This window comes from Adelges cooleyi, unplaced genomic scaffold (genome assembly GCF_023614345.1).
Source record: "Adelges cooleyi isolate 19-005CV unplaced genomic scaffold, UGA_ACOO_1.1 ACOO_flye_CR_arks_rails_tigmint_CR_PRNA_574, whole genome shotgun sequence".
In the NCBI taxonomy this organism is placed as follows: Eukaryota; Metazoa; Arthropoda; class Insecta; order Hemiptera; family Adelgidae; genus Adelges; species Adelges cooleyi.
This window is the reverse complement of record NW_026096268.1, coordinates 1,476,102-1,502,710: the sequence shown is the minus strand read 5'-3', so window position 1 is coordinate 1,502,710 and position 26,609 is coordinate 1,476,102. Positions and strand designations below refer to the sequence as shown.

General features: G+C 27.8%; 7 protein-coding genes across 18 annotated transcripts; 4 read left to right on the top strand and 3 right to left on the bottom strand.

The window, feature by feature from the left end:
- Window positions 1–153: 153 nt before the first annotated feature.
- LOC126843627 (60S ribosomal protein L32) lies at window positions 154–1,691 on the top strand. Its single transcript, XM_050581265.1, has 4 exons — window positions 154–293; window positions 479–578; window positions 644–796; window positions 1,493–1,691. Exons 2-4 carry the CDS (start codon window positions 486–488, stop codon window positions 1,646–1,648), a joined length of 402 nt encoding a protein of 133 aa, XP_050437222.1. The 5' UTR covers window positions 154–293; window positions 479–485; the 3' UTR covers window positions 1,649–1,691.
- Window positions 1,690–6,710, bottom strand: LOC126843626 (MOB kinase activator-like 3). Of its 3 annotated transcripts, none has more exons than XM_050581262.1 (6): window positions 6,245–6,706; window positions 5,707–5,862; window positions 5,502–5,652; window positions 3,485–3,712; window positions 3,308–3,423; window positions 1,690–1,985 (listed from the first exon to the last, which is right to left on the bottom strand). In XM_050581262.1, the coding sequence occupies exons 2-6, from the start codon at window positions 5,746–5,748 to the stop codon at window positions 1,854–1,856; spliced, it is 669 nt and encodes a 222-aa protein (XP_050437219.1). In that variant the 5' UTR covers window positions 5,749–5,862; window positions 6,245–6,706; the 3' UTR covers window positions 1,690–1,853. The 3 variants fall into 3 exon arrangements, with proteins under 3 accessions (XP_050437219.1, XP_050437220.1, XP_050437221.1); XM_050581264.1 differs by lacking the exon at window positions 1,690–1,985 and adding an exon at window positions 2,852–3,235 and having other exon boundaries at window positions 6,245–6,710; XM_050581263.1 differs by lacking the exon at window positions 6,245–6,706 and having other exon boundaries at window positions 5,707–6,163.
- On the top strand, window positions 6,392–8,413 carry LOC126843011 (uncharacterized). The gene is made up of 3 exons (XM_050580305.1): window positions 6,392–7,008; window positions 7,074–7,180; window positions 7,703–8,413. The coding sequence occupies exons 2-3, from the start codon at window positions 7,076–7,078 to the stop codon at window positions 8,411–8,413; spliced, it is 816 nt and encodes a 271-aa protein (XP_050436262.1). The 5' UTR covers window positions 6,392–7,008; window positions 7,074–7,075.
- A 2,039-nt stretch (window positions 8,414–10,452) lies between these two features.
- Window positions 10,453–12,871, top strand: LOC126843623 (sedoheptulokinase-like). Of its 2 annotated transcripts, none has more exons than XM_050581252.1 (7): window positions 10,453–11,038; window positions 11,163–11,404; window positions 11,463–11,728; window positions 11,871–11,996; window positions 12,107–12,202; window positions 12,265–12,457; window positions 12,530–12,871. In XM_050581252.1, exons 1-7 carry the CDS (start codon window positions 10,817–10,819, stop codon window positions 12,723–12,725), a joined length of 1,341 nt encoding a protein of 446 aa, XP_050437209.1. In that variant the 5' UTR covers window positions 10,453–10,816; the 3' UTR covers window positions 12,726–12,871. The 2 variants fall into 2 exon arrangements, with proteins under 2 accessions (XP_050437209.1, XP_050437208.1); XM_050581251.1 differs by having other exon boundaries at window positions 10,620–11,038; window positions 12,065–12,202; window positions 12,530–12,870.
- On the bottom strand, window positions 12,839–15,832 carry LOC126843624 (uncharacterized). 3 transcript variants are annotated; one of them, XM_050581254.1, is made up of 5 exons: window positions 15,696–15,821; window positions 15,201–15,603; window positions 14,487–14,584; window positions 13,466–14,426; window positions 12,842–13,098 (listed from the first exon to the last, which is right to left on the bottom strand). In XM_050581254.1, exons 2-4 carry the CDS (start codon window positions 15,274–15,276, stop codon window positions 13,467–13,469), a joined length of 1,134 nt encoding a protein of 377 aa, XP_050437211.1. In that variant the 5' UTR covers window positions 15,277–15,603; window positions 15,696–15,821; the 3' UTR covers window positions 12,842–13,098; window position 13,466. The 3 variants fall into 3 exon arrangements, with proteins under 3 accessions (XP_050437212.1, XP_050437211.1, XP_050437210.1); XM_050581255.1 differs by having other exon boundaries at window positions 12,839–13,098; window positions 14,487–14,581; window positions 15,201–15,832; XM_050581253.1 differs by having other exon boundaries at window positions 15,201–15,814.
- Window positions 15,701–18,018, top strand: LOC126843625 (ADP-ribose pyrophosphatase, mitochondrial). 5 transcript variants are annotated; one of them, XM_050581257.1, is made up of 3 exons: window positions 15,701–16,058; window positions 16,121–16,201; window positions 16,940–18,017. In XM_050581257.1, exons 2-3 carry the CDS (start codon window positions 16,175–16,177, stop codon window positions 17,807–17,809), a joined length of 897 nt encoding a protein of 298 aa, XP_050437214.1. In that variant the 5' UTR covers window positions 15,701–16,058; window positions 16,121–16,174; the 3' UTR covers window positions 17,810–18,017. The 5 variants fall into 5 exon arrangements, with proteins under 5 accessions (XP_050437214.1, XP_050437213.1, XP_050437218.1 ...); XM_050581256.1 differs by having other exon boundaries at window positions 15,701–16,201; XM_050581261.1 differs by lacking the exons at window positions 15,701–16,058; window positions 16,121–16,201 and adding an exon at window positions 16,208–16,346 and having other exon boundaries at window positions 16,940–18,018.
- A 1,742-nt stretch (window positions 18,019–19,760) lies between these two features.
- Window positions 19,761–24,487, bottom strand: LOC126843315 (transcriptional activator protein Pur-beta-B). Of its 3 annotated transcripts, none has more exons than XM_050580743.1 (7): window positions 24,222–24,487; window positions 23,657–23,692; window positions 21,850–21,968; window positions 21,619–21,721; window positions 21,205–21,323; window positions 20,906–21,145; window positions 19,761–20,814 (listed from the first exon to the last, which is right to left on the bottom strand). In XM_050580743.1, the coding sequence occupies exons 1-7, from the start codon at window positions 24,262–24,264 to the stop codon at window positions 20,659–20,661; spliced, it is 816 nt and encodes a 271-aa protein (XP_050436700.1). In that variant the 5' UTR covers window positions 24,265–24,487; the 3' UTR covers window positions 19,761–20,658. The 3 variants fall into 3 exon arrangements, with proteins under 3 accessions (XP_050436700.1, XP_050436701.1, XP_050436699.1); XM_050580744.1 differs by lacking the exon at window positions 24,222–24,487 and adding an exon at window positions 23,783–24,154 and having other exon boundaries at window positions 20,918–21,145; XM_050580742.1 differs by lacking the exon at window positions 24,222–24,487 and adding an exon at window positions 23,783–24,152.
- Window positions 24,488–26,609: the final 2,122 nt, after the last annotated feature.

Below are 26,609 nucleotides of genomic sequence, written 5' to 3'. Positions count from 1 at the left end.
GAATATTTGGTTATTTTACATTCTCAAATTCCATATCATATTTATACCAGTATAACATTATAAGGGAATTGGGAATTTGAAATCTACAACTTCTTTGTTTTTAATATTCCTTATCACAATTGTATAAATTGATAAGTCTACATTCAAGTTATAAGGTAGGTATAACCTAAAAATTGTTTTAGTCCATTTTCGTTTTGTTTACTTTATAGTTCATACGGAATTCTGGTTACTTCTTGCCTCTTGGTACGAACTACGATACTCATATTCTATTATTGAAATTATTCAATTCAAGTGTAAGTACGAACTTTATCTGAATTTATCTAAATAATCCTTTTGTTATAATATCTTATTTTTTCAAAGTCGAATTTTATAACTTAAATGTTTAATAGATATTTATTACCCAAGCGATAATAATATATTTCTGTACTATAAAGTATAATTATTAAAACTGTTTCTATTTACAAAATTATAATTTTAGAGGAACCATGTCGATCAAGCCCAAGTATCGTCCACAAATCATCAAAAAAAGAACTAAGAAGTTCATCAGACATCAAAGCGATCGTTATGATAAACTTAAGGTGATACCTACTATTTTGTGTTAAAATTTTTAAGTAAGCTAACTTAATAAATTTACCGTTCACAGCCCAACTGGCGTAAACCCAAGGGTATTGACAACAGAGTTCGTAGACGTTTCAAGGGACAATATTTGATGCCAAATGTTGGTTATGGTAGTAACAAAAAGACTAGACACATGCTACCGTCCAAGTTTCGTAAAGTGCTTGTTCATAATGTTAGGGTAAGTTTACAAAAACTGTTATATACATGCTAAGTAATCTATTCAAGTTTTTATTTTTCAGTTTTATTTAATTATTTTTTTTAAAAAATGTGTTAGATAGTTTTTGTAAGCGTATTGTATTGGCAGTTCTTTGTAATGAAAACATAAAAAAAAATTCTCGCATTTCTTTTTTGTTAAATTTTGTTTTATTATAAACTAGTTTTGATAATTTATAAGTGTATAGCGTAGCTTAAACTAAAATGGACTCGAAATATTGTGGAGTGTGTAGTTAGAATCTTATTTTTAATTTACATAGTAAAACATTATTTATATTAAACTGTCTTATGAAGTTATATAATAGTTACATTATTTAAATTTTGATTTGTACATAGTATGCATTAAGTAGCGAATTATATATATTATACTCCTCCTCTGTACCTCTTTATGTCCTTACATATGTTTTATTTCGTGATTGATATAATACAATTAAACAACATCACATTAGGAGGGTCTTGTTTGAATTTATTAACTATAAATTCTCACATTATACATTTTGTATGTTCCGTAAATCAATAACATTGGAGGATTTACCTTTCATTTTCCTTGTTTAATTGTATATGTTCAATTTTATATTAAGAGTTATATAATAAATTATATATACTTTAATCCTTATTTTATTTACACGACACAAATAAATAAATTATTTTTGGTTTACAGGAACTGGAAATGTTAATGATGCAAAATAGAAAATATTGTGCAGAAATTGCCCACGGTGTGTCATCCAAAAGCCGGAAAGTTATTGTCTCCAGAGCACAAGAGCTATCAATTAGATTGACCAATGGAAATGCTCGTATCCGAACACAGGAAGGTTAAGTTATGTAAAAAAAATATTATTAATAAAAAAAAACAAAACATATATGTTGTTTTTTTTATTATTTTGAAATGGTATCCTGTTAACACCATGAAATTATTTTAAGAGTACAGATATATTTTAGTTGGTAACATTTTACAATTCATGCTAATTCAGTAATAATCCGGAATTGTCAACAAACATTTTACTTCTAAAACTTATATATTACTAGTTCTGAACTCCTTCATAACATATTTTGTCTGTCATTTCCATCAATGGTTCTAGTTCTTTACTAATTACTAAATCAAATTCGGTAACAAAATAGTAAAAATGTTTGTAACATGTGTTGACATGAGGTTCCTAAAAATACACAAATTCAATCATTAATTATTAGAATAATATATATTTTTATACTATTATATTATCAAAAAGCCAGTTTGATAAGGTTACAGGTTTATCTTAATTATTAGTTATTATTATTACAGTAAAATATAAACAGGTTATCTCTAATCTGTGGTAAAATTAAAATATTTTTGCATGATCTCTTTATAAAATAATGATGGGACTTAAATTTTAACTTTTGGTCAGTTTTTTTTATGAAGACACTAATATGTAAACAGATTTAAATTTTTTGAATGCTATGAAATTTTATATTTTTAAATTTAAATTGTTCCAGTTTGAAATAAAAACATTGTGAAGGAACAGTTGTATACATGATAAAAAGAAACAATACTGTGTAATCATGTTTATTTATTTCTTACTTTAACATATATAAAGATTTACAAATTTGTATTACCATACTATTTTATATTCTACATTCATTCTAATTTTCCTAATTGACCCCATTAAAGTACCATTTGGTCTGATTTCTGGTCTAGAGAATTAGTTTATGAAGAAATCGAGCCAAGTTATTTTTTATAACCAGTGGTTTTAAGTTATCTTGTTCAGACACAAAAATAGAAAAAAACAAACCTCTGCTATGCAAACTGTTATTAAAACTAAAATAAACATTTTAATAGTATTATCACAAATGTATTAAGGAGTGCAAATAAGCTTCTAAGTTTACATCATCAATAGACACAATTGTGTATTATATTCAATACTTTAATTTTTTAATTGTGATCATCCAAATTACATTATTATGGCGTTTCAAAAATTAAATTTTGTTCAAGAAAATAATTAAAAACTGCCACCGACTGCTTAAATGACAACAAAAATTCTATAAAACATATTTTTATCAGTATAAGGGTAAAATGCCTCTATATTAATAATATATTATTTAAAGATAAGTAGCTCTAATATTATTATTAAAGTTCCATAAAAAATAACCGTTTGAATGGTAAAACTTAAAGTTTATGTTTTGCAGACTGATATTATTTAATTAACATTTGTTGAAAGTAGCTGTAATGGCGTTCAATTTCTTAAAAAAAAAAAGTGTGTTATAACTTCTAAATTCAATTTCAGTATGTAGTGACCAAAGTCCATACTACTGGGGTCAGGCCTTTGGCTCGACCACTTTTCCAAAAATTGTGCATTATATCTCTATAAAAGTTCATGCTGAGGCCACTAAGTTTTGGAATTGCCCGACCTCATTTTTAAGACTGGCACCACTAATTTCAGTTACATAATAAATTAGTTATTTAATACTAATTCAACTATTTATTTGTGTTAAAAATACTTACTGCTCCAATAGATACTATTCTATCAAAATGATGAATATAAACATGTACAAATACTCTAAATAAACGGGTAAGTATTTTTTTACAAAGCGGCATAAATGTTTTTGGAAATGGCACATCTATAAATAATAAAAAAGAAAAACATAATGTCATCACTAAAACTTTGAAAAAAAAAATTACCTGTTGAAACTGGGAAAAGGTGTTCATTATTAATTTGAGTTTCAATCCAATCCATTAGCAATGAAACATACTGGGGCGCCGGGAGCTGTGTTGGTTTTTTGTATTTTTCTTTGTCAGCCCATAAGTATTCAAACTTTGGACCACCACTCATCGTCGGGCATGATTCTTTGGTACAATAATCACATACAGTACCGTAAATTAAATTAATACGATTGAAGAAATCAACCACTAAAATAAAACAATATGAATGATAATTCTTTTTAATAAATAGTGTCTTCATAAATATAATTACACAATTATATTAGATCAGGCTTAATAAATGGAAATAAGGAAACTGAGAGTAAAGACTTTCAAACAAATGTTCATGAATTCAAGGAGACTTTACAGACATTAGAAGATTTAATATAAAGTTGGGTATACATAGTTTTATAATAATTTATGAGATTAATCTCTTGGTTTTGTAACTGATAAGCGATACATAAATACTAGAATATTTAGTAAACCAATACTATTATGCTTAACACGTTATTAGTTCCATGAACCGTGTTTGCCCTATTATAGTGTTCTTGGAATCAATAAACCAGCATGAGCTAATTATTATGAAATTTGTCGTTAATAAATAAAAAAGGTATAAATTTACTTTTTTACCATCTTGTAGTGTATTTTACAATATTTACAAATCTGAAGACAAATCCACAGACCTTTTAGTTCAAAAATTAATAACTACTTGAATTTTTGAGAATGAACACTGCAGGAGATACCTGCGCAACATAATATGTTCAGTTGCCGTGATTGAAAAACAGCAGTTGTTTGATAACACGTATATTAATTAATTTATCACAATTAATGAGTGTCAATCTCTAATTTATGTTTACTAACTTATTTTATTTTGAAAGATGGACTGAAAGTATCGGTTTGGACAGTGACTACTTGCAGAGCAGTATTAGGATGGCTTATTTTTCTTTTACATAAGCTATTTTTGGTTATTGGGGGTTTAAGGGCTCGCCGAAATTCAAAGTAGTGATCATAGTGAATTAGCACACACATGTTCTACCGTGCTGCTGACCCCTATAGCTCACTACAACTAGATGATGATGTACGAGAGGAAAAGGTATTAATAATTCTTAAAGTTCAAGAAGCTATAACTTTCAAACTAGAAGAGTCTGAGGATTTCTGACGCCATATTCATAATCTGCGTAAAATTTTTTTAAAAAAAGTGCATTTGTTCGAAAATAAAATAACGCTTACTGGGACATTAGTGGCTCATATCTCCCCTAGGGTATTTAATTTGCATACTTATAAAATAGATTAATTTTAGTTTTATATTTTTTAATATACTTTTAAAAATAACTTTATTAGTATTTATAACAATAATTGTTATAAATACTGTGATATTGTTATAAAATGTTTTTTTTTCATTGATCTTTAAAAATATAAAAGAGTAGTAACTATAATTTTTATTAAATTGTGTAAAAATACTTTTCCAAAATATTAACTAACATTACTATTATAATTGAATCGGTCTTTAGGGCTATCCTATAAATGTGTAGATACTTTTTTTTATGGAGAAACACCTTTTGTCTCCGAGTTTTTTCGTTCTAAATAGGGATTTGGATTTGCTGTTCACAAAAAAAACACCAGTCCCGTCTTGGTGTTTCTGAAAACAATGCAATTCCTTCAAGTAACATTAGTACAGCCAATTTAAATTCAAATGTTTGTTAATAAAATAGAATAAAAAAAATGGTCTATCATATAAACTACTATGATTTAGAGTACTAAAAGAAATTATGTGTTTTCAAAGGCTTTCTTCCCTCCTGTGTTGACGAAAGAAGTTTTTTCCTTGTTAATGACTATTTTATTTTTATATTTCCTAATATGTATAATTATTTAATATTATTGTATACTTTTTTAAGTGAAAAAAAAAATTTGAAAATAAATTCTAATATTGGACTGTTGAATTTAGCTCAAAATTATGTTCTATAATGGAATAAATAAAACATCTTAATCACTTAAGTACCATGAACGGCAATCCAATCCTGTAAATCTTCACCTGCTGGTAGTTGTACTGCAGTTCGTAAATTGATTCCAGAACTTAAGGACGCTTGTGCTTGTTTATACAATGAGTAGCGAAGAGTACCAGGTGAAAACTTTTTCTTGGGTCGAAATGTCTGTAAATAAATACAATTAAGTACATAATATAGCTTTTCTACAATTGTACTTACTTTTCCTTTTTGGAAAAAATCAATGAATCCACCAAAAGACATTGTAAATTTATATTTGTAAAATTCACCAAGTACTTCATAAAATACAACTTTTGTGCTAAAATATCAAGCTCCAAATTTATATTCTGCAAATCATTGCTAAGTATAATTCAAGACCTAAAATCATACCGTTCTAACAATAATACTAATAGATTTATATATTTTTTAAAATTTGTTTATTAAATTAATTTCATATTTATAAGTAGAACATGCTATTTGTATTTATAAAAATATTGTTATTTTTTCTATTTATTTAATTATCAGTATCAGTGTGTAATTGTATCTCTTCAAAATTATTTTGATTATGATAGATAGCTGCAGCTGGCATCATGGCTATATCTATGGCCGTGGTTAGCATAGCTGCATACTAAAAAACCTTATGCCTGGCCTCTGAGCCTACTTTTTGTTAACAATTATCAATGCGATAACTATAATTTTAATGGAGAAAGAAACTGATAAATTAGTTTGACTTTTGAGCTATACATAATACAGTACTTACTGGAATTATCAATCCGGATATTATTACGGGTTATTATAATTGGTATTTAAATTTGTTTATCACAACTCAAGCATCCTTCAGTCTGCTACCCACCTACCATCACTTTATCTATTTTTTCTCTAGAATTAATCAAATAATATAAATAATTTATAGTATTTGAGTTATTATAGTTTTATGTAAAAAGGAGTTAGCGATCTTCGCTCATAACCCATAGACCTATTCTTTAATCTTTATAGGTCTATGCCATAACTCATTACAGCTTATCAGTTTATATCGACGATAAATGAATAAATCTGCCATTTAGAGTAGGTTAACGTAATAAAACGTAGTGTGATCAGTTCAAATTTGTACTCTATGGATCAGCTAGACCGTAGACGTAAAGAAACCGAAAGTGGTGTTGAGATTAGAGGAACAAAATGAAAATTAAAGTAGCTAAAATGTATTTAATATATAGTTGTTTAAATAGACAGTGGATTGTCATGACTCATGGAGCCAAGCCAAGGCGACTAATCACAACCTGTTCACTACTGTAGTAATAACTACACTCTCCACTGTGATAGTGCTATGTGACCATTGTCATGGTCCAATATTTGTTCATTTGTTCCAAATGTGGAACAAATACCTATTGGACAAAAAACATGTTTTGGAATAACTAATCAGGGACCCCAAAACAAAATTAAATTTTCAATATACACTGTAATAATTCGAAACTCGAAAGTAATTAACTAATGGTTAATGAAGAATTATTTTTTATACTTCCATAGGTACAATATTTATTACTTGTAAAAAAAAATTTTTTTTCATTACAATTTCAATATGAATTAGGTAGGTATGTCAAAATTGAACAAGTTGAATAAAGATCGTTTAGCCAAGTTTATAGAAAATCTTGAAAAGAAAAATGAAAAGAAACAAAACAATGCTTTTAATAACTGCATAGTAAGTTTTACTTAAGGTTATATTCATACATTTGTATACATATTTTATTCTTTGAGTTAACTTAAGAGAGTATACGTAGCACGAAGTTATAATCTTGCCTATTTATTTTGTCTTAGTAAGAGTTCATCAATTACACATCTCTTTTTGCACCTATTATTAATCAGGGAACCTTTTTGTAACATTGTTTGATTAATGATATTGTCCTTTATACTACCCTACATAAGGGGAGGGACGACAACAAAGTCGAGTGGATTAACAAGGCAGAGCTTGTACGCTTTAGTTCACTAGGTGTGCAATCATCTAGAGGTAATGGTAAACCACCGCAGTATCAACCTTCCCAACAACCCATACCTATCACCTTTTTTTTCAATTATTTTTTTTTACTTTTTGAAAGAATAATTGTTAACTTAAAATAAACTTTTTTAAATTGATTTGCTCAAGTTATACAATATACAATTAAAATCAAATGTTAATTTAAACAAACAATATTTTATGTTACTTATAAATAAAATCCATTTTCAGCTTTTCTTAAAAACAGCACTACATGTTTCTCCTAACTTTGTTTATGATACCACTTTGGAAACGCAACATAATGTAAGACAGTTTTTTGATGGAATAGATTTCAGTTGTATTGAGCCAGATGGATTTTTGAAACTCGCACCTATTCTGAAACAAGGAGCAGATATAAAATCTTTTATATGTTATATAGATACAATTTTAAATAAATATGATGTCAAGTTTAATACACTATTGATAGATGTTTGGAATTACTTGGGATGTGATATATTTAAACTACCAGTATTTATTCATGAACGTTGCATCGAGGCTGTACCATTTATTTTTGAAAATACCGTGTTGTATGGTATTATATCATCATGTAATGAAGAGTTAATTGATATATGCACAAGATCACCTAAAGTTTTTCAAGCATGTTCTAGTATACTTAATGAAATATTAATTAGATTGAATTTTTCAAGTACATTTATTAATTTTTTGACAAATTTTATTAAAGGTATAATTTTACAATGTAAAACAAATAATGTGGAAATTTTTAACATTTATCCAGCTAAGTATAAATTTGTATTAATTTTAAACGATTTTGAAAATTTTAACAATATTCTGATTACAGAATTTTTTATGCAGGAAATTAAATCATTAGCATTGAATTATCCCAAACAATTCATTTGTCTCCTAAGTCATTTTCCTAGCATGTATTTAATGTTAGATAGATAAAGATTGTTGTATTGTGTGTTGTTATAAATCCTAAATGTATATTAATAGATTTTAAGTACTGTATTGTTAAAAAAATGTATAAGTAACTATTAAAATTATTTAAATAAAATATTTTTATACTAAAATGAATATGCTTTGTACTTAGTAATTTTATTTAAATAAATATATATATGTAGGTATATTATTATAGGTGTGCGGACAGGGGTAGCATTATGGGCTGCTGTACAATTTTTACCCATTAATAAATTGGAACAACAAGTGTTTTTGCTTATCTATTAAATACTATTAAGTGGTGAAAAAAATAAATTGTATTAAGTAATTAGATTGGAAACTTCTGTTCTCGTACAATTTGTTTTTAAATGATAATTTTGTGTTATACATTATGTATATATATATATATGATGAATTTATGAATGAAATACGGGGGAGTTGCCATGGTGCAGATGTTTGCAGTCTGCAGTTTTGGTAGGAGAAAATCTGGAAGAAGTTCACAATAGGCTTGAGGAATGGAGAATAGCACTGTCTTGAAGTTAAGAGACTAAGAATTAATACAAATAAAACAGAATATATTAAGTATTATTTTGGAAGAAGAGAACAAGAGGTCGATGGATCAAGACAAGTAATAATAATAATAAGCGGTTATGTAATAGGCAAGGTTGAGAGTTTTAAGTGTTTAGGATCTTGTACAAATAACGGTGGCTTTGATAAGGATGTGGAACATTTAATCAAGGGTGGCTGAATCAAGTGAAGAGAAGTGTGAGGTGTTTTATGCGACAAGGTAATTCCAATGAGACTTAAAGGTAAGTTCTTTGAGGTGTGGTGAGACACCATGTTGTATGGTTCAGAGTATTGGACAGTAGACAAAAGAACATAAAATGAGCAGAGATGAGAATGCTTAGGCTGATGAGAGAAGATAAGATGAGATGCAAACGTAAGAGAAAAATATAGAATTGAGATGGTATACCGTATAGGCATGTCATGAGAAGGGAGGAATCAAAAGCAGTAAAATTGGTAATGAAAATAAACAAAAGGGGAAGAGGAAACCGAAAAAAGGTAGTTGGATGAGGTGTATGCAAAGATGATGCGGAATGTTGTGTCGAGTGGAGGATTAGGACAAGGGTGGCTGATCCCATATAGTTGGAATAAAGGCGAAAATGAAGAAGATATACATATATAAGTATTAGAGTGGCGGTGCCTTTATTTTGGTGTCATCACTTAAAAATATGACCAAATTATGGTTATCATTTAAAGTTGTATTTTATGTTAATTTATTAAAAATAAAATAATTTTACCTACTATTTATAGTACTAACTTCTAAGACTTCCCAAGAAGGGGCGGGTTTAACAGGATTTGAGTAATGAGCAAATTTATTGACAAAATGACGATATCGCTATTTTATTTATCATAAAAACTTGCCTTGGCCCTCGAAACACAAATTATGAGTAATATTAAACGGGGAAGGTCCAGTCCGAGCCTAATAAATGCGCTAACTAACCATAAAGCTATTCACATAATGTACCAAGTATACAAAATATAATAGTGAACAGCATCAAGTACAATAATTTATTAGTCCCCATCGACTAACCCGTTTCCAACGTTATAACAAATTATATTATACTAATTGTACTGTTATATACCGAGTGTTTCTTTTAATGCCCTACACTAGCTTACTCTTAAAATAAAAGAAATTTTGTAGTGTTTCTTCTAAAAACATTTTTATTTATTTTACAGAACAATATTAGACAATATTCAATTTTTAATCTTTTTTAATATTTGCTTAATTGAGTTACGAAACTTAAAAGAATCAAAAAGTATATCAGTTATGGTTTAATATAATAAACATTTTAGTAACTATACAACTCAACTTAAAACCCAAACCCTCGAAAATGTATTTTTGTCTGATTTGTGATTAGTTGCGAATATTGAATAAAAATAATTTAACGAGTTAATTTATAATCGTGTTAACTGAATTTTTACAAGACTATTTCATGTACAAAAACTGGTAACTTGTAGATGGGAATACAACTTACAAGTCCATTTTTAAGTTTAAAACGATTTGATACAAATAGGTTATTAATCGATTAGTTGTGTATCAATATACAGAACACAACGGATGTTACTAATCAACAGTCGAAATGGCTTGTTAAGTAAAGAGTGGGTAATTAAATAATAAACGATAAAGGCAAATTAATCTATGACCAGCCCATTTTCAACTGAATTGTACAGTGTACACAATGTATTATATTCTCAAATGTTGACCAATAACATATTGATAGGTTGCGCAATAAAACCAAAACCTGTTTATAAATTATTTCCTAAACAAGTTTCTATTACCTGGCTTATCAATTTTTATAATATAAAAACAAGTTTTAGTTTTGTTACTTGTTAGTTGTTACCAACAATATGAGTAACTACAAATTAATTTTAGGTATAGATATAGGTACTAGTTCTATAAAAATAAGTATAATCGATGGCAAAACCTTAGAACTGGTCGATTCAAAATCCATCTCACCCAATGCTAAAGTAAAATCAAACAATCCAAGAGGCGATGAACAAAATGTGCTTAAGATTTTCAAAGCATTACAAAAATGTATAAGCTTGTTCCCTGAAAATCTGTTAAAGCAGGTATGCTTATTTAAGATAATAGGTATACTTGCCTGTACTCCGTTTTTTAATTAATATTTTTAGTGTGTATCTTGTAATGTAAAAATTTCAAATTAATCAAAGAATGCCACATACTGTATTTAAGGTTGAAGGAATTGGTGTATGTGGCCAAATGCACGGAATAGTATTTTGGAAAAAACAGTTTATTCAAACGTTATGGGACAATCATTTTAACATAGAAAAATCTGATTTAGTTTCAAATTTATATACCTGGCAGGATGCTAGGGTAGATGCTTCATACTTAGAAAAACTGCCAAAACCTAAATCGCATTTGAATATTTATTCTGGCTATGGATGCAGTACAATATTTTGGTTAAATGAAAACCAGTGAGGTTATTAAAAAATATGTACTTTAAAATTATACATTTATTTTTGTTTTGTTTAGAATAAATGAATTAAACAAATATAAATATTGTGGAACAATTCAAGATTTAATTGTATCAATACTGTGTAATCGAGAAGATTCTATTATGTCAACTCACAATGCTGCTAGTTGGGGTTATTTTGATGTGAAAAATAATGCCTGGAATATTAATATCCTTAAAAAAGCAAATTTTCCTACAAATTTATTGCCATCTACAGTAATTCCTGGAACACTAGCTGGGAATTTGTTTAATACGATGTATGGATTACACAAAGGAATTGTAATCGGTATAAATCTTCTACAATTTATTTAATACGCATGAAATATAAGCATTTCATTTTTCATGTTAACTTTTGTTGTTTTATTAAAAAAAAAATTGTCTTGTAATTTCAAGTTTTAATTGTATTTGTATGTATACTGTTACGCAAGGAGTTGCCCTTGGTGATTTACAGTGTTCTGTGTTAGCTCATTTTCCATCATTAAAAGATGCAATTATTAATATTTCTACGTCTGCTCAAGTTGCCTACATAACCAACCATGTTGAACAAACATCTGGTAAAAAAATATTGAATTATATTGTAAATAAGCTTTCTTTAAGCTCATGCTATCAATATGTTATACAGGTTGTATTGAATATTTTCCTTACTTTGAATCATATTATTTAGCAGTAGCTGCTTCTTTAAATGGGGGAAATGCTTTGGATGTACTAGTAAAATCTATTTTTAGTTGGATAAAAGACCTTGGACTATCTGTAACAGAAGGTATGTATAAAACTAAATAATCATATAACGATTGTATAAAAACAAAATCTGTTGAATATTAGAGGATTTATGGAACCGATTGTTAAATCTTTCATCTGAAGAAAATACAACATCTCTTATTGTTAACCCGCTAATGATGGGCGAAAGACACGATCCCTCCACTTATGGGTCATTATTAAATATTACAAATAATAACTTATCTGTGGGTCAGATATATTCAGGATTTTGTAAAGGAATTGTTAATAATTTACTGAAGTAATTATTTAGATATACTACTTAATTAATTTAACTATAAATAATAAAAATTATATTTTTTTGTGTTTTTAGAATGATGCCAAAAGAAATGTTATTGAATGCTGATATTAAAAAAATTATTGGAACCGGGACAGTCATAGTTAAGAACAGCATAATAAGACATGAAATTGAAAAAAATTACCACATGCCTTTAATTGTAAAAGAAACTGGAGATGCCGCTTTTGGCGCTGCTTTATCTATGGTAAAAATAAATAAAGGATTTTTTTAATGATATCTAAATAATTAATAATTTGTTACCTAAATTATTTTCATAATATTAAAATAATAAGTTGATGTTTATTAAGACAAACAGATAATTATACACTTTTAAAATTTACATAAGCACTTCTATCTTTAAGTATAAATTTAAATTATATTATATAATTATCAAAAATTAATTTATTTTATAATAGTTACTAAATTTATAATGTAAAATCATTTACTTATTATAATATAACAATATGTATTATAACCCACATTTTATTTTATTGTATGTTTATAAAACAGTTACACATTTACTTGGATCACATAAATGAAAATCATAAATACATCACATCAAATGTTCCCAGCTCCCCATTAAGTTTTTAGTGGCTGTTAAAACGCTGAAATAAAATAAATATTATCATTTTATTTTGCAACATTTAAGTATATACATTTTGAAGATTAATTTATAATAGTTTTTTTAACATATAGATTTAAAAATAAATAGTGATGTGATGAAACGTTTAAACAACAAACCAAACCTAACTCAATACAATACAATTTCATACAATTTTTTGAACAAAACAAGATTGTTTTTATGGCATTCTAATTATTTTTAAGTTCAGGTTCAGTTCAACTTTTAGTATATATATTTTGGATCAGTTAAGACTTCAAAAGTCTTATATATAAATGTTTGATTTGGTTAGTTTTCGAACAAACTTTGATAACTAATTTCTTCACATCACTAAAAATTAAAAATATAAATACCTCATAGACTGTTATCTAAACTCATTAATTGTTCTTGCACCACAAATGACATAGTTCCAGGAGTTAAAATTCCTTTATTTAACATTTCTTCCCTAGTCTTGCCTTTAGTTTTAGGAGTTTTCAAAAAGCTACAGTCTTTATTTAGATTATTTAAAATTCCAAAAGCACCAGTCATTCTGGTATAGTTTTTTTCTTTAACAACTGTTTCTTCTTTAACTGCATCTACACCAGTTGATTTAGAAGTGACACTATTCTTTTTTTTATCCTTTATCATATTTATGATTTTGTCATGGTTTTCAGTAATATTTTTTTCAACGGTTCGAAAATGATTTTCTATTTCTAGCTCAATTTCTTTCAATCTAGATTTAAGCATATTAAAACATTCTGATTTACTTTTGTTAACATTTTCAAGTTGATCTTTTTTTAATTTTTCAATATCCTCTATCAAATCTTCTATACTTTGTGTTACAGTTTCATTCTCTAATTGAGGTATCACTTGTTTCGGCGTATCATTCAAATCTATTAGGTATGGCGTTTTGAATTCATCCGTCTTAATTTGAGTAGGTAAAGGCAAATTAATGTTTGTAGGGGTTTCACAAAATTCATCTGCATTTTTTTCTACCGATTCTAAATGGCGACTTAATAAATATTTTGATGCAGATGATAATGCATTATTAAACTGAACTTTTCCATACTTCGTACAAGGTGAATCAATCAGAGTGTTGAATAGTTCTTCAGACTGAAGTATAGGCCTATGAATTTCACATTCCTTGCGATTTTTCACCATTGATGCTTCAAGGAGACCTGTTCTATTTGGAGGGGATAATGGAATTTTATTATAATGGTTAAATACATCCATATAGTTCAAATTGTTATTTGCAGATGACGATGATCCCAAAATTCCCTCAGTATGGAGATTTTCTTGGCTTTTTGATTTAGTTGATGATTGAAAATTAATTATCTACAAAAATACCAAAAATTTAATGCAAAACTTTGTGACTTACAGTCATACGTGTTTTACCTCGTGTAAAGGGTTTAATCGTCTTCTACTCATTGCAAAAGTAGAATCATCTTCGATATTTTTTTCAAATAATGCTTTTTTTGGTCCTTTTCTATCTTCTAAACAAATTATAAGCGTATTAAATATTCAATTAAATTATGGAAAAATGTAAAATTAGTTAGATAAAAATTATATTTTTATTTTTGGTATGCTGTTTTTTTTGAAAATGCCCAAAGACATAACAATAAAATATTAGCTTATATATTTTTTTCTTTGATTAAGACAGATTATTTTAGTGGATGGCGGTACCGTTTAAAAAATATACTTGACAATAGTCTTTTTTCTTTAAGAGTTCAATGCTACTGCTTGAAATACTCATGTGCATACCTACCATTGTATAATCGACCACCCGGATATACATATGAACCCCATAGCATATACTTTTCGGTTTTTTGGGGTTGAACAAAATACTGGTTATTTTATATAATATGTTACTATTAATAAGAATATGAAAATTGTGCTCAAAATAATTAAATAAATGTATGTATTTAGGTAGATATTTAAATCAATAATATAATTAAAAATTAGTAATTGAATAAGTAATAAACTATGTATTGATTTAGTATGCTGTCGTCCGGCAACCCAAAATATGCACAGCTCGCTTAAAGTTTTTTTTAAATCAAGTATATATATATATATTCCCAAGTTAATCTACTTAAATTATCAATAACTTACCATTTTCGTTTTCTGGCGTAAGCTTCACCAAATTGTGTACCACACTGCGACGACCGACTCTTCTTTCTTTATTCATTTTTTAAAATTAATGATATTTAAAATAGTGATTAATTATGGGTAAATAATAATAAACGAACAAAGTTTATTCAACAGAATCCATATATAACCGTTGTCAAATGTCAATTGTAATTGAAAATTTACGATAGCACAGTGTTACGTACACGTCAAGCCACAAATTACAAATTAGAAGTTGAAAAATAACCGACAGACGCAGACCTCGAACGTTGGTGATGATGTTGATACCGTATTCTGTAGTCCACAACAAGGTTGGTGAAGTAAAGTGATAACAGCAGCTGTTAGCAGAGTCCTAGACATGTGTTAACAGGTCTGTGGTTATAGATATCTATAGCCGTGAATATAACAGATACGGGATAATGATTAATTATATTATTTCATATTCTAGTCTAGACTAGACTAGATTTTAGAAAACCTAACATATTAGCGGTGGTAAATGATTCCTAATATAGCAACATCTTAAGCCGGGTCCGCAGTCCACACTGCCTCGTAAAACGTTAGCGAAGTGCGAACATGTTCGCTGAAATGATCTAAAGGAAAACATCAAAGACTAATAAATTGTTCGTGCTAACGTACAATATAATATCCACACGCACAATAACCCATGTAATTGACAAACGTTTGGCGCGGTACTGTGGATCCGGCTTTACGCACAAAATACAAATATTAAACGAGCGTGGAAATCGTAAATCCTCCTATACACAAAGTCTGTGTAAATGTAAATTATAAATTGAGAATGTGTAAAATCGTTAATCGCTATTATTAACTGCTAGCTTCATACACGTATGTTTTAACCGTGTGCTATTGACACTATCAAATAGATAATGTACATTTATTATTTACAGTGTTTAAATTGTATAATAATATTATAAAGCATCAAGCACTACTGAATACACTTGATGTTTCTGTACTTTAAATTACTCCAGGTATAGTTTATAACTTAAAATCTGATAGTGAATATTTGATTGTTGTTTTTTATTAAGTTACTACCAAATGTAATTAAATATATTCATTCATCATTTCGAAAATTATTTGAAAAATTACTCGGAATTAAATCATGATTTTTTTTTTGTAAGTGCAGTGTTAAACCAGGTCAGTAAGTATTTAAAAATTGGAATAGTGAATCATCTTGTATCAATTTATTGAGTGTATCTATAGTGATACATTTGTTAGAGATTAAATTACTATCCAAAACTAACTTCAATCTGTTGACACCTTGAAGTCCACAGTCTATATGAATTAGTACTGAAGGCACTAAGAAGTTAGCTATCCACAAACTCATGTTACTATTTTCTAACTCTGTACTATGATAAAAGAACATCTTTTAAAAATTAAAAGTTCTTTTATCATACTCTGTACAATATTTTAAATCTATCAACACCTAAAAGTTTATAAGAACAAATATCTTTGTTATCTGCTACCATGTTTTCATTCTAGAAAACGGTGCATAATATATAACCTCTTAAAGAAGTTGATTTATGGTAAAAAAAATATAAGTAGAAGAATATATTATTCTGTTATACAATTAAGGCTTTAAGGTGTTATTTTCTATTTATAATAATACACATTTGTATTAAATATACTTTTTTAATATGTAGAAAAAAATGATATGTAGTACCCACAGTTCATAATGATGTGCAATTATATTGTTTTATAATTACTAGGTAACTTATATGAAAACGATGGCCAAACAATTTCTTCATGTGAAGTGTAGAAATAGTGCTTACCCTGGAACAGATGGCCAAATTATTCGAGCTTTTGTACCGGATCATCAAGTTTGTTGGACCACTTTTTTTCCATTATATAACCCAGTGACATACACTTCACCATCTGTTATTGGTAAACCATGGGCTGATTTTCATTTGGATGCAATAAATTTCAAACCAATTTGGAATATAATAGACGGTAAAATTAATAGAGTTAGTTACTCTGGCCAGTACAAAATACAAAATGGTTATCCATTAAACCCTTATGGTCGAACGGGTATCAAGGGTCGAGGTGTACTAGGACGATGGGGCCCAAATCACGCTGCCGATCCAATAGTCACTCGCTGGAAAAAGATTCATTCACAACAAATACTGCATACAGATACAGGTCAACCAGTACTTCAATTTATTGCTATACAAAGAAAAGATTCGAGAGAGTGGGCAATACCAGGTGGTATGGTTGATAGTGGTGAAGTCATAACTAGCACACTTAAAAGAGAATTTATGGAAGAAGCATTGAATTCGCTTGAAAAAACAGAAGAAAATATTGCAAAAGCTAAATCAGAAATTGAAGATATTTTTAAAAATGGAGTTGAAGTTTATAGAGGATATGTAGATGATCCCAGAAATACAGATAATTCATGGATGGAAACTGTTGCAATGCATTTTCATGATGAAAAAGGGGATCATGTTGGTAAATTAAATCTACATGCTGGAGATGATGCTATTGGAGTTAAATGGATTGACTTGAATAGAAATTTGAAGTTATTTGCCAGTCATATATCTTACTTAGAACTAGTTGCTCTAAGGTTAAATTGTCATTGGTAACAATTGTTTAAGAAATATTAACTGACAACTGTTACTATTATTTTAGTTTTATATTATTGTTAATATAAAATTTCAAAACTCGTTATAAGTATTACATTTTTATGAAAATTAATAAGTATTTTTACAATTTAATGAATAAATTAAGAAATGTGAAATGTTTTCACAGTTATATACCCCTTTAACTTCAATAACTTCTCAGCTCTGCACATCAAAGCTAATAAACTGTTTAAAAAACTACAAGTCTCACAGTAAAACAGCATTTATTAATTTATACCTAAAATAGTGCAAAGGATATGGTGAAAATAAGGAAAGATGTATAAACATGAAATATTTGTCTATATTTACCAAAAAAATATTTCAATAATTATTAACTATGCGAGAATAAATTGTTTCAATTATTAAGAGGGCATTGCACCGCCCATTTTTAAGGAGTAAAGTATAGGCAATTTTTTACAAAATCTTAATTTAAAGGTTAAACTGTGATGTGTAATTATTAGTTCAACAACTAGGACTCTATTTTGGTAGTTAATTTATTTTTTGGAGTATCACAGCATCTTTGAAAGCGATTTAAAAATGTTTTTTCATCTCTACATGTTTAAGCAGACTGAAAATAACTCGCTTAATTTTGATTTTAAAATAAAGCAACCACTATATAATTAAAAGAGAACAATATTCTGGAGGGCACTACAATGCATTTTTTTCATTATTTCAAGTATAACGCTCAATACATAGTTTAAAAATAACGACTATTTTAACATTTTTAAACGACTGTAATGCGTCAAAAAATGCGTTTTTTTTTAAAAAGCGCACAGTCTTGCGTTCCAGAATATTATTCTCTTTTAATTTTATAATAGGTGCTTTTACTCTAAAACCAAAATTAAGGGAGTTATTTTCAGTTGGCGTAAACATGTTTTTACCACTGAAAATCACCTGTGTGACGCCCTCTTAAGTTATTGAGTTGAAATCTATTAACCCATGGCAATATGCGGTCTGGAGTGCTGTCGACCAAGGGTTAAATTATAATTAGCTTGTCTTATACTACTTTGTGATTAACAAGGATATGGTTCATTTTATGCATCTCTTAGATTTATCAAGTTAAAAAATATTAATAGATAAGTTTAATAAATAAGAACTTAAGGTTGAGTATAAAATATGAACCACTTCTTAGAATTTAAATAGGAGTATAAAATAAAGTACATCACACATTTTGTTTTTAAGTTACAATTATTACAGTTTTATTTGCTCCAGACACAGATAATGTTACTTGTTTTATACAAAATCATAATAATCTGGTAACAAGTTTTGTACAAAACAAGTACAAACGGAAAATAAATATTTAATAATTAAGTAAAAAAAAAAAAAAATTCTAAAACAATCAACAAGGAATATAATAATAATAAAATATAATTATAACATAATATAGGTATGTACTATTGTAAGTGAGTTACAATATAAGTATATATTTTAGTGGGAAAATTGTTTTGCTTTTTGCTTCTATATAATAAATAACTTTACTTTAAAAGGTTATAAACAAATTTAATATGTTTCAATTTGCTAGATTTTTTGTAATGACATGTCAATAGTATCTACAAAATAAAATATAATTTGGGGAAATTTAGAATGGCAGTGTATTTGCATCCTTTTACTTTTGCACAATTATTATTTTCTAATTGACAAAAAAAAAAAAAAATCGGTAGTAGCTTTGAGCATATCAATCTGAATTTGTAACACTTGCCAACCCAAACAATCAAACTTAATTTCTTAACAGAAAAATATATAATATTTCCAATTGTTCTAATCTCAAAATCACAGAACTTAGAGGATAAAATCCTCTCATTACGCACACCCAACCAACCTTAACAAACCACTAGAATTTTCTTTTTTTAAAAATATACATTTTAAGTACGTGAAAAATCAAAGGGTTAAAACAAAATTAGAAATTTAGAAAAAATTAAAATTAAAAATTTTATTAGACTAGAAAAATGATCAGTATATAAATTGGTAGATGTAAGCCATTACATAAATCTATATAAATAAAACATTTAAATCATATGGAACACTACTCAAAATTTATTTTATAATTATTGTTTTAGCTAATTTTTTGTACTTTTAAAAGCTATGATTAAAACCTCCAAGCACTCTCGCGTAAGAGGTGTTAAAAACGCAGCATGACTGCCAACTTGATTTTTTAAGACGTGTCTGCTTGGAGGTTAAGCACTAAAAGAAATGAAAGAAAACAGTTCAAATATGCTAGTGTTAAGCCAACGACATATTATTCCAAAATTAGACTGTCAAATAAATTCAACAAAATATATAAATATAGTAAAAATATAAATTAATTTATACATATAAATGTAAATTTATATATATAAATTAACAATAACGGAATTTTGGAATGATTAATAAAAGCTAGAATAAAATAATTTAACAATTGTCAACTTGCAGGATAAAATTTAATTGAAAATGTAACAATATTTATAGTAAAATATAAAACAAAAACATCCATCTGGTATTAGAGTTACTAGAATTTCAAAAGTCTATACAAATGTTCAACAAATATTGCACTAATAGAGAATTTTTCGATAGGAGTTATTTAAAACAAGCATGAAATACTTTAGTGTTGCACAATCAATTGGTAACTCATGTGCAAAATAGAATATAATCCGATGCCACGGCAAATTCACATTCCTACTGGACGAAGTCATCCCCACCACCTTGTTATATTATCTATTCATTAGACTGGTTTAAATTATTAGAAACAATTTTCAAATTTCCTTAGTTTTTCTTTTTTAAGTGTGTGAAAAAAAAGTTAATGTATAATTTTCTTAAACTTGTTTTAATATGGAGATTTATTGTGGACTGACGTCTTCAGTAGCCACAGCCGTTGCTACATTAGTTTTTTCATTACATTCAGCCATTTTATCGCAATAATCCCTAAAATAATCACGAAAACGGGACCAAGATTTTTCAGGCACTGTAATAGCTGTTCTAAAATTTCCTTTAACCTAAAATAATTAATTGTATTATTAATTTTAAATATCTATGTTGACCAATAATCTTTTGAAAATAGGTTCAATTAAAAAAATTTAGACTTGCCGTAGTTGTTACCTCCGATATGCGCATATAAATGCCACGATTGTTTTGGCCGATATCAAAATAAAAATTCTTGTTATCAACCCTCATATGTCGACCATCAGGCAAGTCACCTTTAAATCCACCATCATCTGTTCCAAACTCATCTAAAAGATCCGTCAAGTTGTCACGGAACTCTATCATCCCTTGAGCTGGGATAGCCACTTGAGAACGCGGTCCGCCACGAGTTATAGTTTGAGAGACCTATGAAAAACAATAAAATTTAGACATTTATTTAAAAATAAAAAAAAATTAACACATACACGAAGAAATCGTCCACGAGCATTTTCTTTGAGGTCTAAATAGTAACGGCGGTTGTCCTTAATCATCATTTCGGATTTTAATTTGCCATCTTCAGGAACAGTATCTGGATTTGGTGGACCTAAATAAAAAAATTATTCATCTATCATATTACATTTTATATTAATATAAATTACGTTTACAATAATTGGCCCTGTAAAATGTATTTATTTATTGAAAAAGCCACTAAATACAATGTGTATTTTTATCTTGACCAACTAACCAAGTATTTAACTTTTAAACCTATAGAAGTAAACTTTTTAAATTGAAGTAAAATTTTTTGATCTGTAGAGCTAAGTTGACTAATAACATACAAAATAAGTTAAAAAATTAAAATTCCTTTATGGTTAAGTATTATTACTTTTTAAATAATTTACCTAGTTGTGAATAATACTCGCTGAAGGTACCAAGATGGTCTCTGAAATCAGCTGCAGTAGACAAAGCCAAAAATATCTGGCTTCTTCTGCCGTCAGCCCCAATCTAATAAAATAAACAAAAATACATAAATAACCTTACCTACATACACGCCTTTATACATGCTAATCACTATAAAAAAATATTATTTTATTAATATTTTTTTTCGGAAATAAAAAATAAAACCAAATTACTTCAGCCACTTTTATGAACTTTCCTCTTCTATTTTGCTTGACATCTAAGTAAAACCGTTTTGATTGTATTTGAAGCATTTTCGTTGCCAGCTCCTGTTCATTACCTTGCTGTGGTTGACCTATATAAATAAGTTAGTAATCAATAATTATTAAAAAAAAACTAAAAAAGCATACTACCATTGTTGAACTATAAAGTTAATTATAAAAATTATTTTTTTCTTACTAATTACAATCCCTAATTTTTTCCAATATAAAACTATTTTTATGCATTTTGCGGCTGTTTTTTTCGTCATGTTTTAGTAGGTATATCAATATTTGCTTATTATTATTATTATTATTATTATATAATTCATGAAATAGTAACGTGGGATGGTGTATCTAACAATAATCAACAATAGCGAGTACTTAAGGTGTAGTAGTACCTATAGAAAATCAAGAATGGTAACAACCCTACTGACAGGGATTAGGTCAAACAGCTCAATAAATAGGTCAGTCAGCTGATCACTACATTCCAAACATTTGGATACAGTATGATCAATTTAATAGCTTTATTTATATTATTGTACAATAATATAAAATTACTAAATAAGCACCTTTTTTAATATTTTTCGGAGCACTATTAACTTTAGAAACTTAAATGAGAAGGCCAAAATATATGTTTAATTAACTTTTTGAAAGTAAAAAAATTTGATAAAAATTTTTGAATGTTCGATAACCAGTTTTGGATGATTACTTTCTTCCGTTTAAATCTAGTTATAAAAATTTCAGGATATTTTTCATAAATAAATAATATTATTTTTCTTTAATTAAAATTGATAACACTAAGACAATTTACACTTTTAATAAGTACCTACATAGATAATATAACTATAGATAGCCGACATTAATCTAACAACTGGCATTGCTATTTTACCCGAATTTCTGGATTTTACTGTTAAAACTAATATGAAATTTAAAAAAATGCCCCAAGATCCATTTATGAATATTATCTATACCTATAGTTCATCAATGGTATCTGTAATTAATAATAGAGAAATAAAAGTTTTAATGACTGCATGTAAAATACACCTTTACTATGCCTATACTTAACTTTAAAGTCTTAAATAGTTCTACAAATACAGATAAAAAACAATAACAATTTCTTCCCTTGCTTAAGAAACAAGGCTTAAATTGTTTATTCCATCGGATGTAGCTTAGGTTGATTTTTTAAAAATCAATTTGTTAGAATTATTCGGGATTTGTTTTTTACATATTATACGATTGTTAAAAAGGTGTTTTTTCAATTCACTATGCTGTAAAATTAGACTTTTTGCAGTTAGGTCGTTGTTCTTTGAAATCCATGATATATTAATTTTAGAATTTAATAGGGGTTGTTGTACAAAAAAATTATTTTTAAGCAATTTAATTGTTTGGTTCAGAGATTTAACATGCGACTTATTATTTTTTAATTTTTTACTAATAAATTATTTTAAAGATAATTAAAAAAATTAAATAACGAAACAAACGAGTCGTCATTCTATTACTAGCTGGTACATAGTTTTAAAATAACAAAAAAAGGATTGTATTAGGCAAAAACTGGAAAATTAAATTTAACAGAAAAATCTCTTTCACAAATAGTTAATTCAACAGCTTTTATAGTGGTTTAAAGGTTTGTAATTTCGAGCTGGCTTGACAACTCATTAAAAAATATAAATTAAAAAAAACAATCATATATATATATATATATATTAGTTAATAAAAAGATATGTGATAACGATCTTTCTTATATTATAATATATATTTTCATATTTTAATTAATAATTCTTACCAGAGTCGGAACCCGTGGCTTCATTTGACACCTGTCCTAAAATAAAATAAAAAACAAATTAAATTAAATTTTATTGCACAGTTGAAAGGAAATATATTTTAAATGTTAACAAGTACATCAGACTACCTCTTCTACGACTATTTCGTTCGTCATTATATAGTATGCTATTCATATTTAGTTTCGAGTTCACAACTATTATCGATTGCTGCGAATTTTTTTTGGTCAATTTTATTTCATATAAATGACAATCATATGCAAATTGAACTACAGAAGCGATGCCTATTCGAATTTGTCAGATTAAGCATATTAGGTGAACCACTGAATCATAAAAGGGAGCAAATCACAAATAGGTAAACGCGTACTCGACAAAAATCCCATCGGCCGGCTGATCGAGGTCGGCGGCCCCTGCTTGGGGTCGCCATCTTGAAAATGCGAATTTGTTATCTCCCACAAGGGGCGACATTATATGAACGCGCGTTAACTGACGATACGTTGACTATTCGACTTTCGGTCGGGATTATTAATGTAACAATTCCGTTAATGATTAGTATTGTTAAATACTTACTTTGGCTCTGAGGCTGCTCATCGCCGCTTTCTCGGTCCGACATTATCCGACAACACACAATCAAACGAGCCGCCGCCACTCTTGTCCCCCGCTGCCGGCTGAACGATTTTTTTAGCTTTCCGCTCTTGCTCAAGCTTTTCCTGCTCTCGTACCCTCTTTGTCCCACGCACACGCGCACACTCTCGTTCTCTGTCCAATCCAGTAGGTTCGTTCTCTATCTGACATTTCCTCTCTCTCTCTTGCTCTTCCTTTTTACACTCCGGAAAATGCCTTGTACGGATAATCAGCTGATGGCGGGAGGAGCCAACGTTGAACGTTGTCTATTGGAGTGTTATGTATATTATGAACACTAAAATGAATGTGTATATGCTGCCATCTGTTGGAATTGATTTCCTTTCTTTTAATTTATTGACGCCATATAATTTACATACTAAGGAGTAAGAAATAGGCAATTTACTTGAATTCAATACTTGGCTAGAAGCCGCAAGTTAATAAATAATAATATATTTTGTAATCACACAAATCACTTTTGAGCAGTTATACTACGATATTATAAATCTCTATTACACCATTTATCATGACATAATAACTTTTTCAATATCCAGGTGTAATAATAGGATATAGAATAATAGGTCCAAAGATAGGATGAGTGAACCTAATAATAATTTTTGAATGTGCATCAATAGACTATAATGAGACATAATAGAGGCAGTGGAACGGTGACTATCGCTATGAAGATAGGCTCTATAATGAGGTATACTCATATATCTATATTCTAAACGCCTTCTTAATATATGAAATACTTATAGACATTTTTTAAATATATTTTATTTTTATAATACTATTTTATAGAATAGGTACAGCCTAACAGTTAAGTACATAAACTTATTTCACTGCATTGTTTATTTTGTTATTTTAATATAAATAATAAATTATAGACAATACGGTTGCCATGTGTAGTTATTACCATACTAACATTCTTGTTAAATATCAATATAATTATAGTCCCTGGAAATAATTAAGCAATAGGTACATTATAATTAAATAAAATGTATACCTATCTATTTCAATGATTTTAGTATTAGTATAGGTATTTAGAGTTTAGTTTAATTATTGTAATACAAGTGGTTAAGTGTTGAATATCTTTATACAATGAATAGAAATGTATTATGTATGGTTAAATTAATTGACAATATAGAATCAAGAATCGAATCATTGAAAAAAATGTTGACTCAAGTTGAAGAAAAAAATGTTATTAATACATCTGATCTATCAATAAGTAAAGATATTCATGCTTACATAGAACAGGTGCTAGAAGATTACTATACTATGCTAAATGTTTACAATGATAATATACCAATAATCGACGTTAAAAATGCTGCGACTAATTTAATGAAAGGTAATAAAAATTACGTTTTTTTGAAAAAAAATATGAATAGGTGTATATAGTACATTATAGTTATACGTAAACATACGCAGATACGAATAATTCAAAAATAATTAGAACATTAAACAACCATGAGTTATATAATGAAGAAATAGTAAAATTTGAAACTAAAGTAGACTTGCACACAGATAATATAATAAATTTGGTTGAACTAACAACAGATAAATTAATAAAATACCAAGGTGAATAGTAAGTAAATAAAATTCACATTTCACATAGACTTTAATCAGCCATTTATTGTGGAAGCTCCATTTGATTAGCTAATTAGTAATTTCACTAATTGTAATTTTATTTATAAATAAAATATTTAAGCTATATATGTGATTCACAAATCGAAAGTTTATACAAAGAAATTAATTCACAAAAGGAAATGGTAAATAAAGAACTAGATATATTTAATAATACTGAAAATAAGAGAACGTTTCAATTGGATGAATGGAGAATAAGTTTAAAGCAAAAGAACGAAAAGAATCGTTCATTAATTAATGAAGCTCAAAAACTGCTGCTTAACTACAGTCATTCTATGTAAGTTATCATAATAATTACCGTATAATACTAGAACTCGTATATTTTAGGTTAAAATTAAAATATATACCTATACCTATTATAACTATTACGAAAGTTATTTTTGTTAGATTTGATTTGATTAGACATTTTAGCCGTGAATTAGATACAAATAAAAAATATTTAGGTTATGACTTAGTAGTAATACTGAGTATAATGGTTCAACCAGCGAAGTAGGTATGTAAGTTAAACTTCAAGGCTGATTAGTGAGTAGTGACCTGGCAATGAAAAATACAAAATGAAATAGAAAAAATTAATATAAAAGGAGGAGATTACAATATATAATAGTGTGAAGACTATATTATGGCGTCGAGACTTGATTAACTATTATCATTTTTCAAACACATTTTCAATTTACGGCCGAAGAACTCTACATT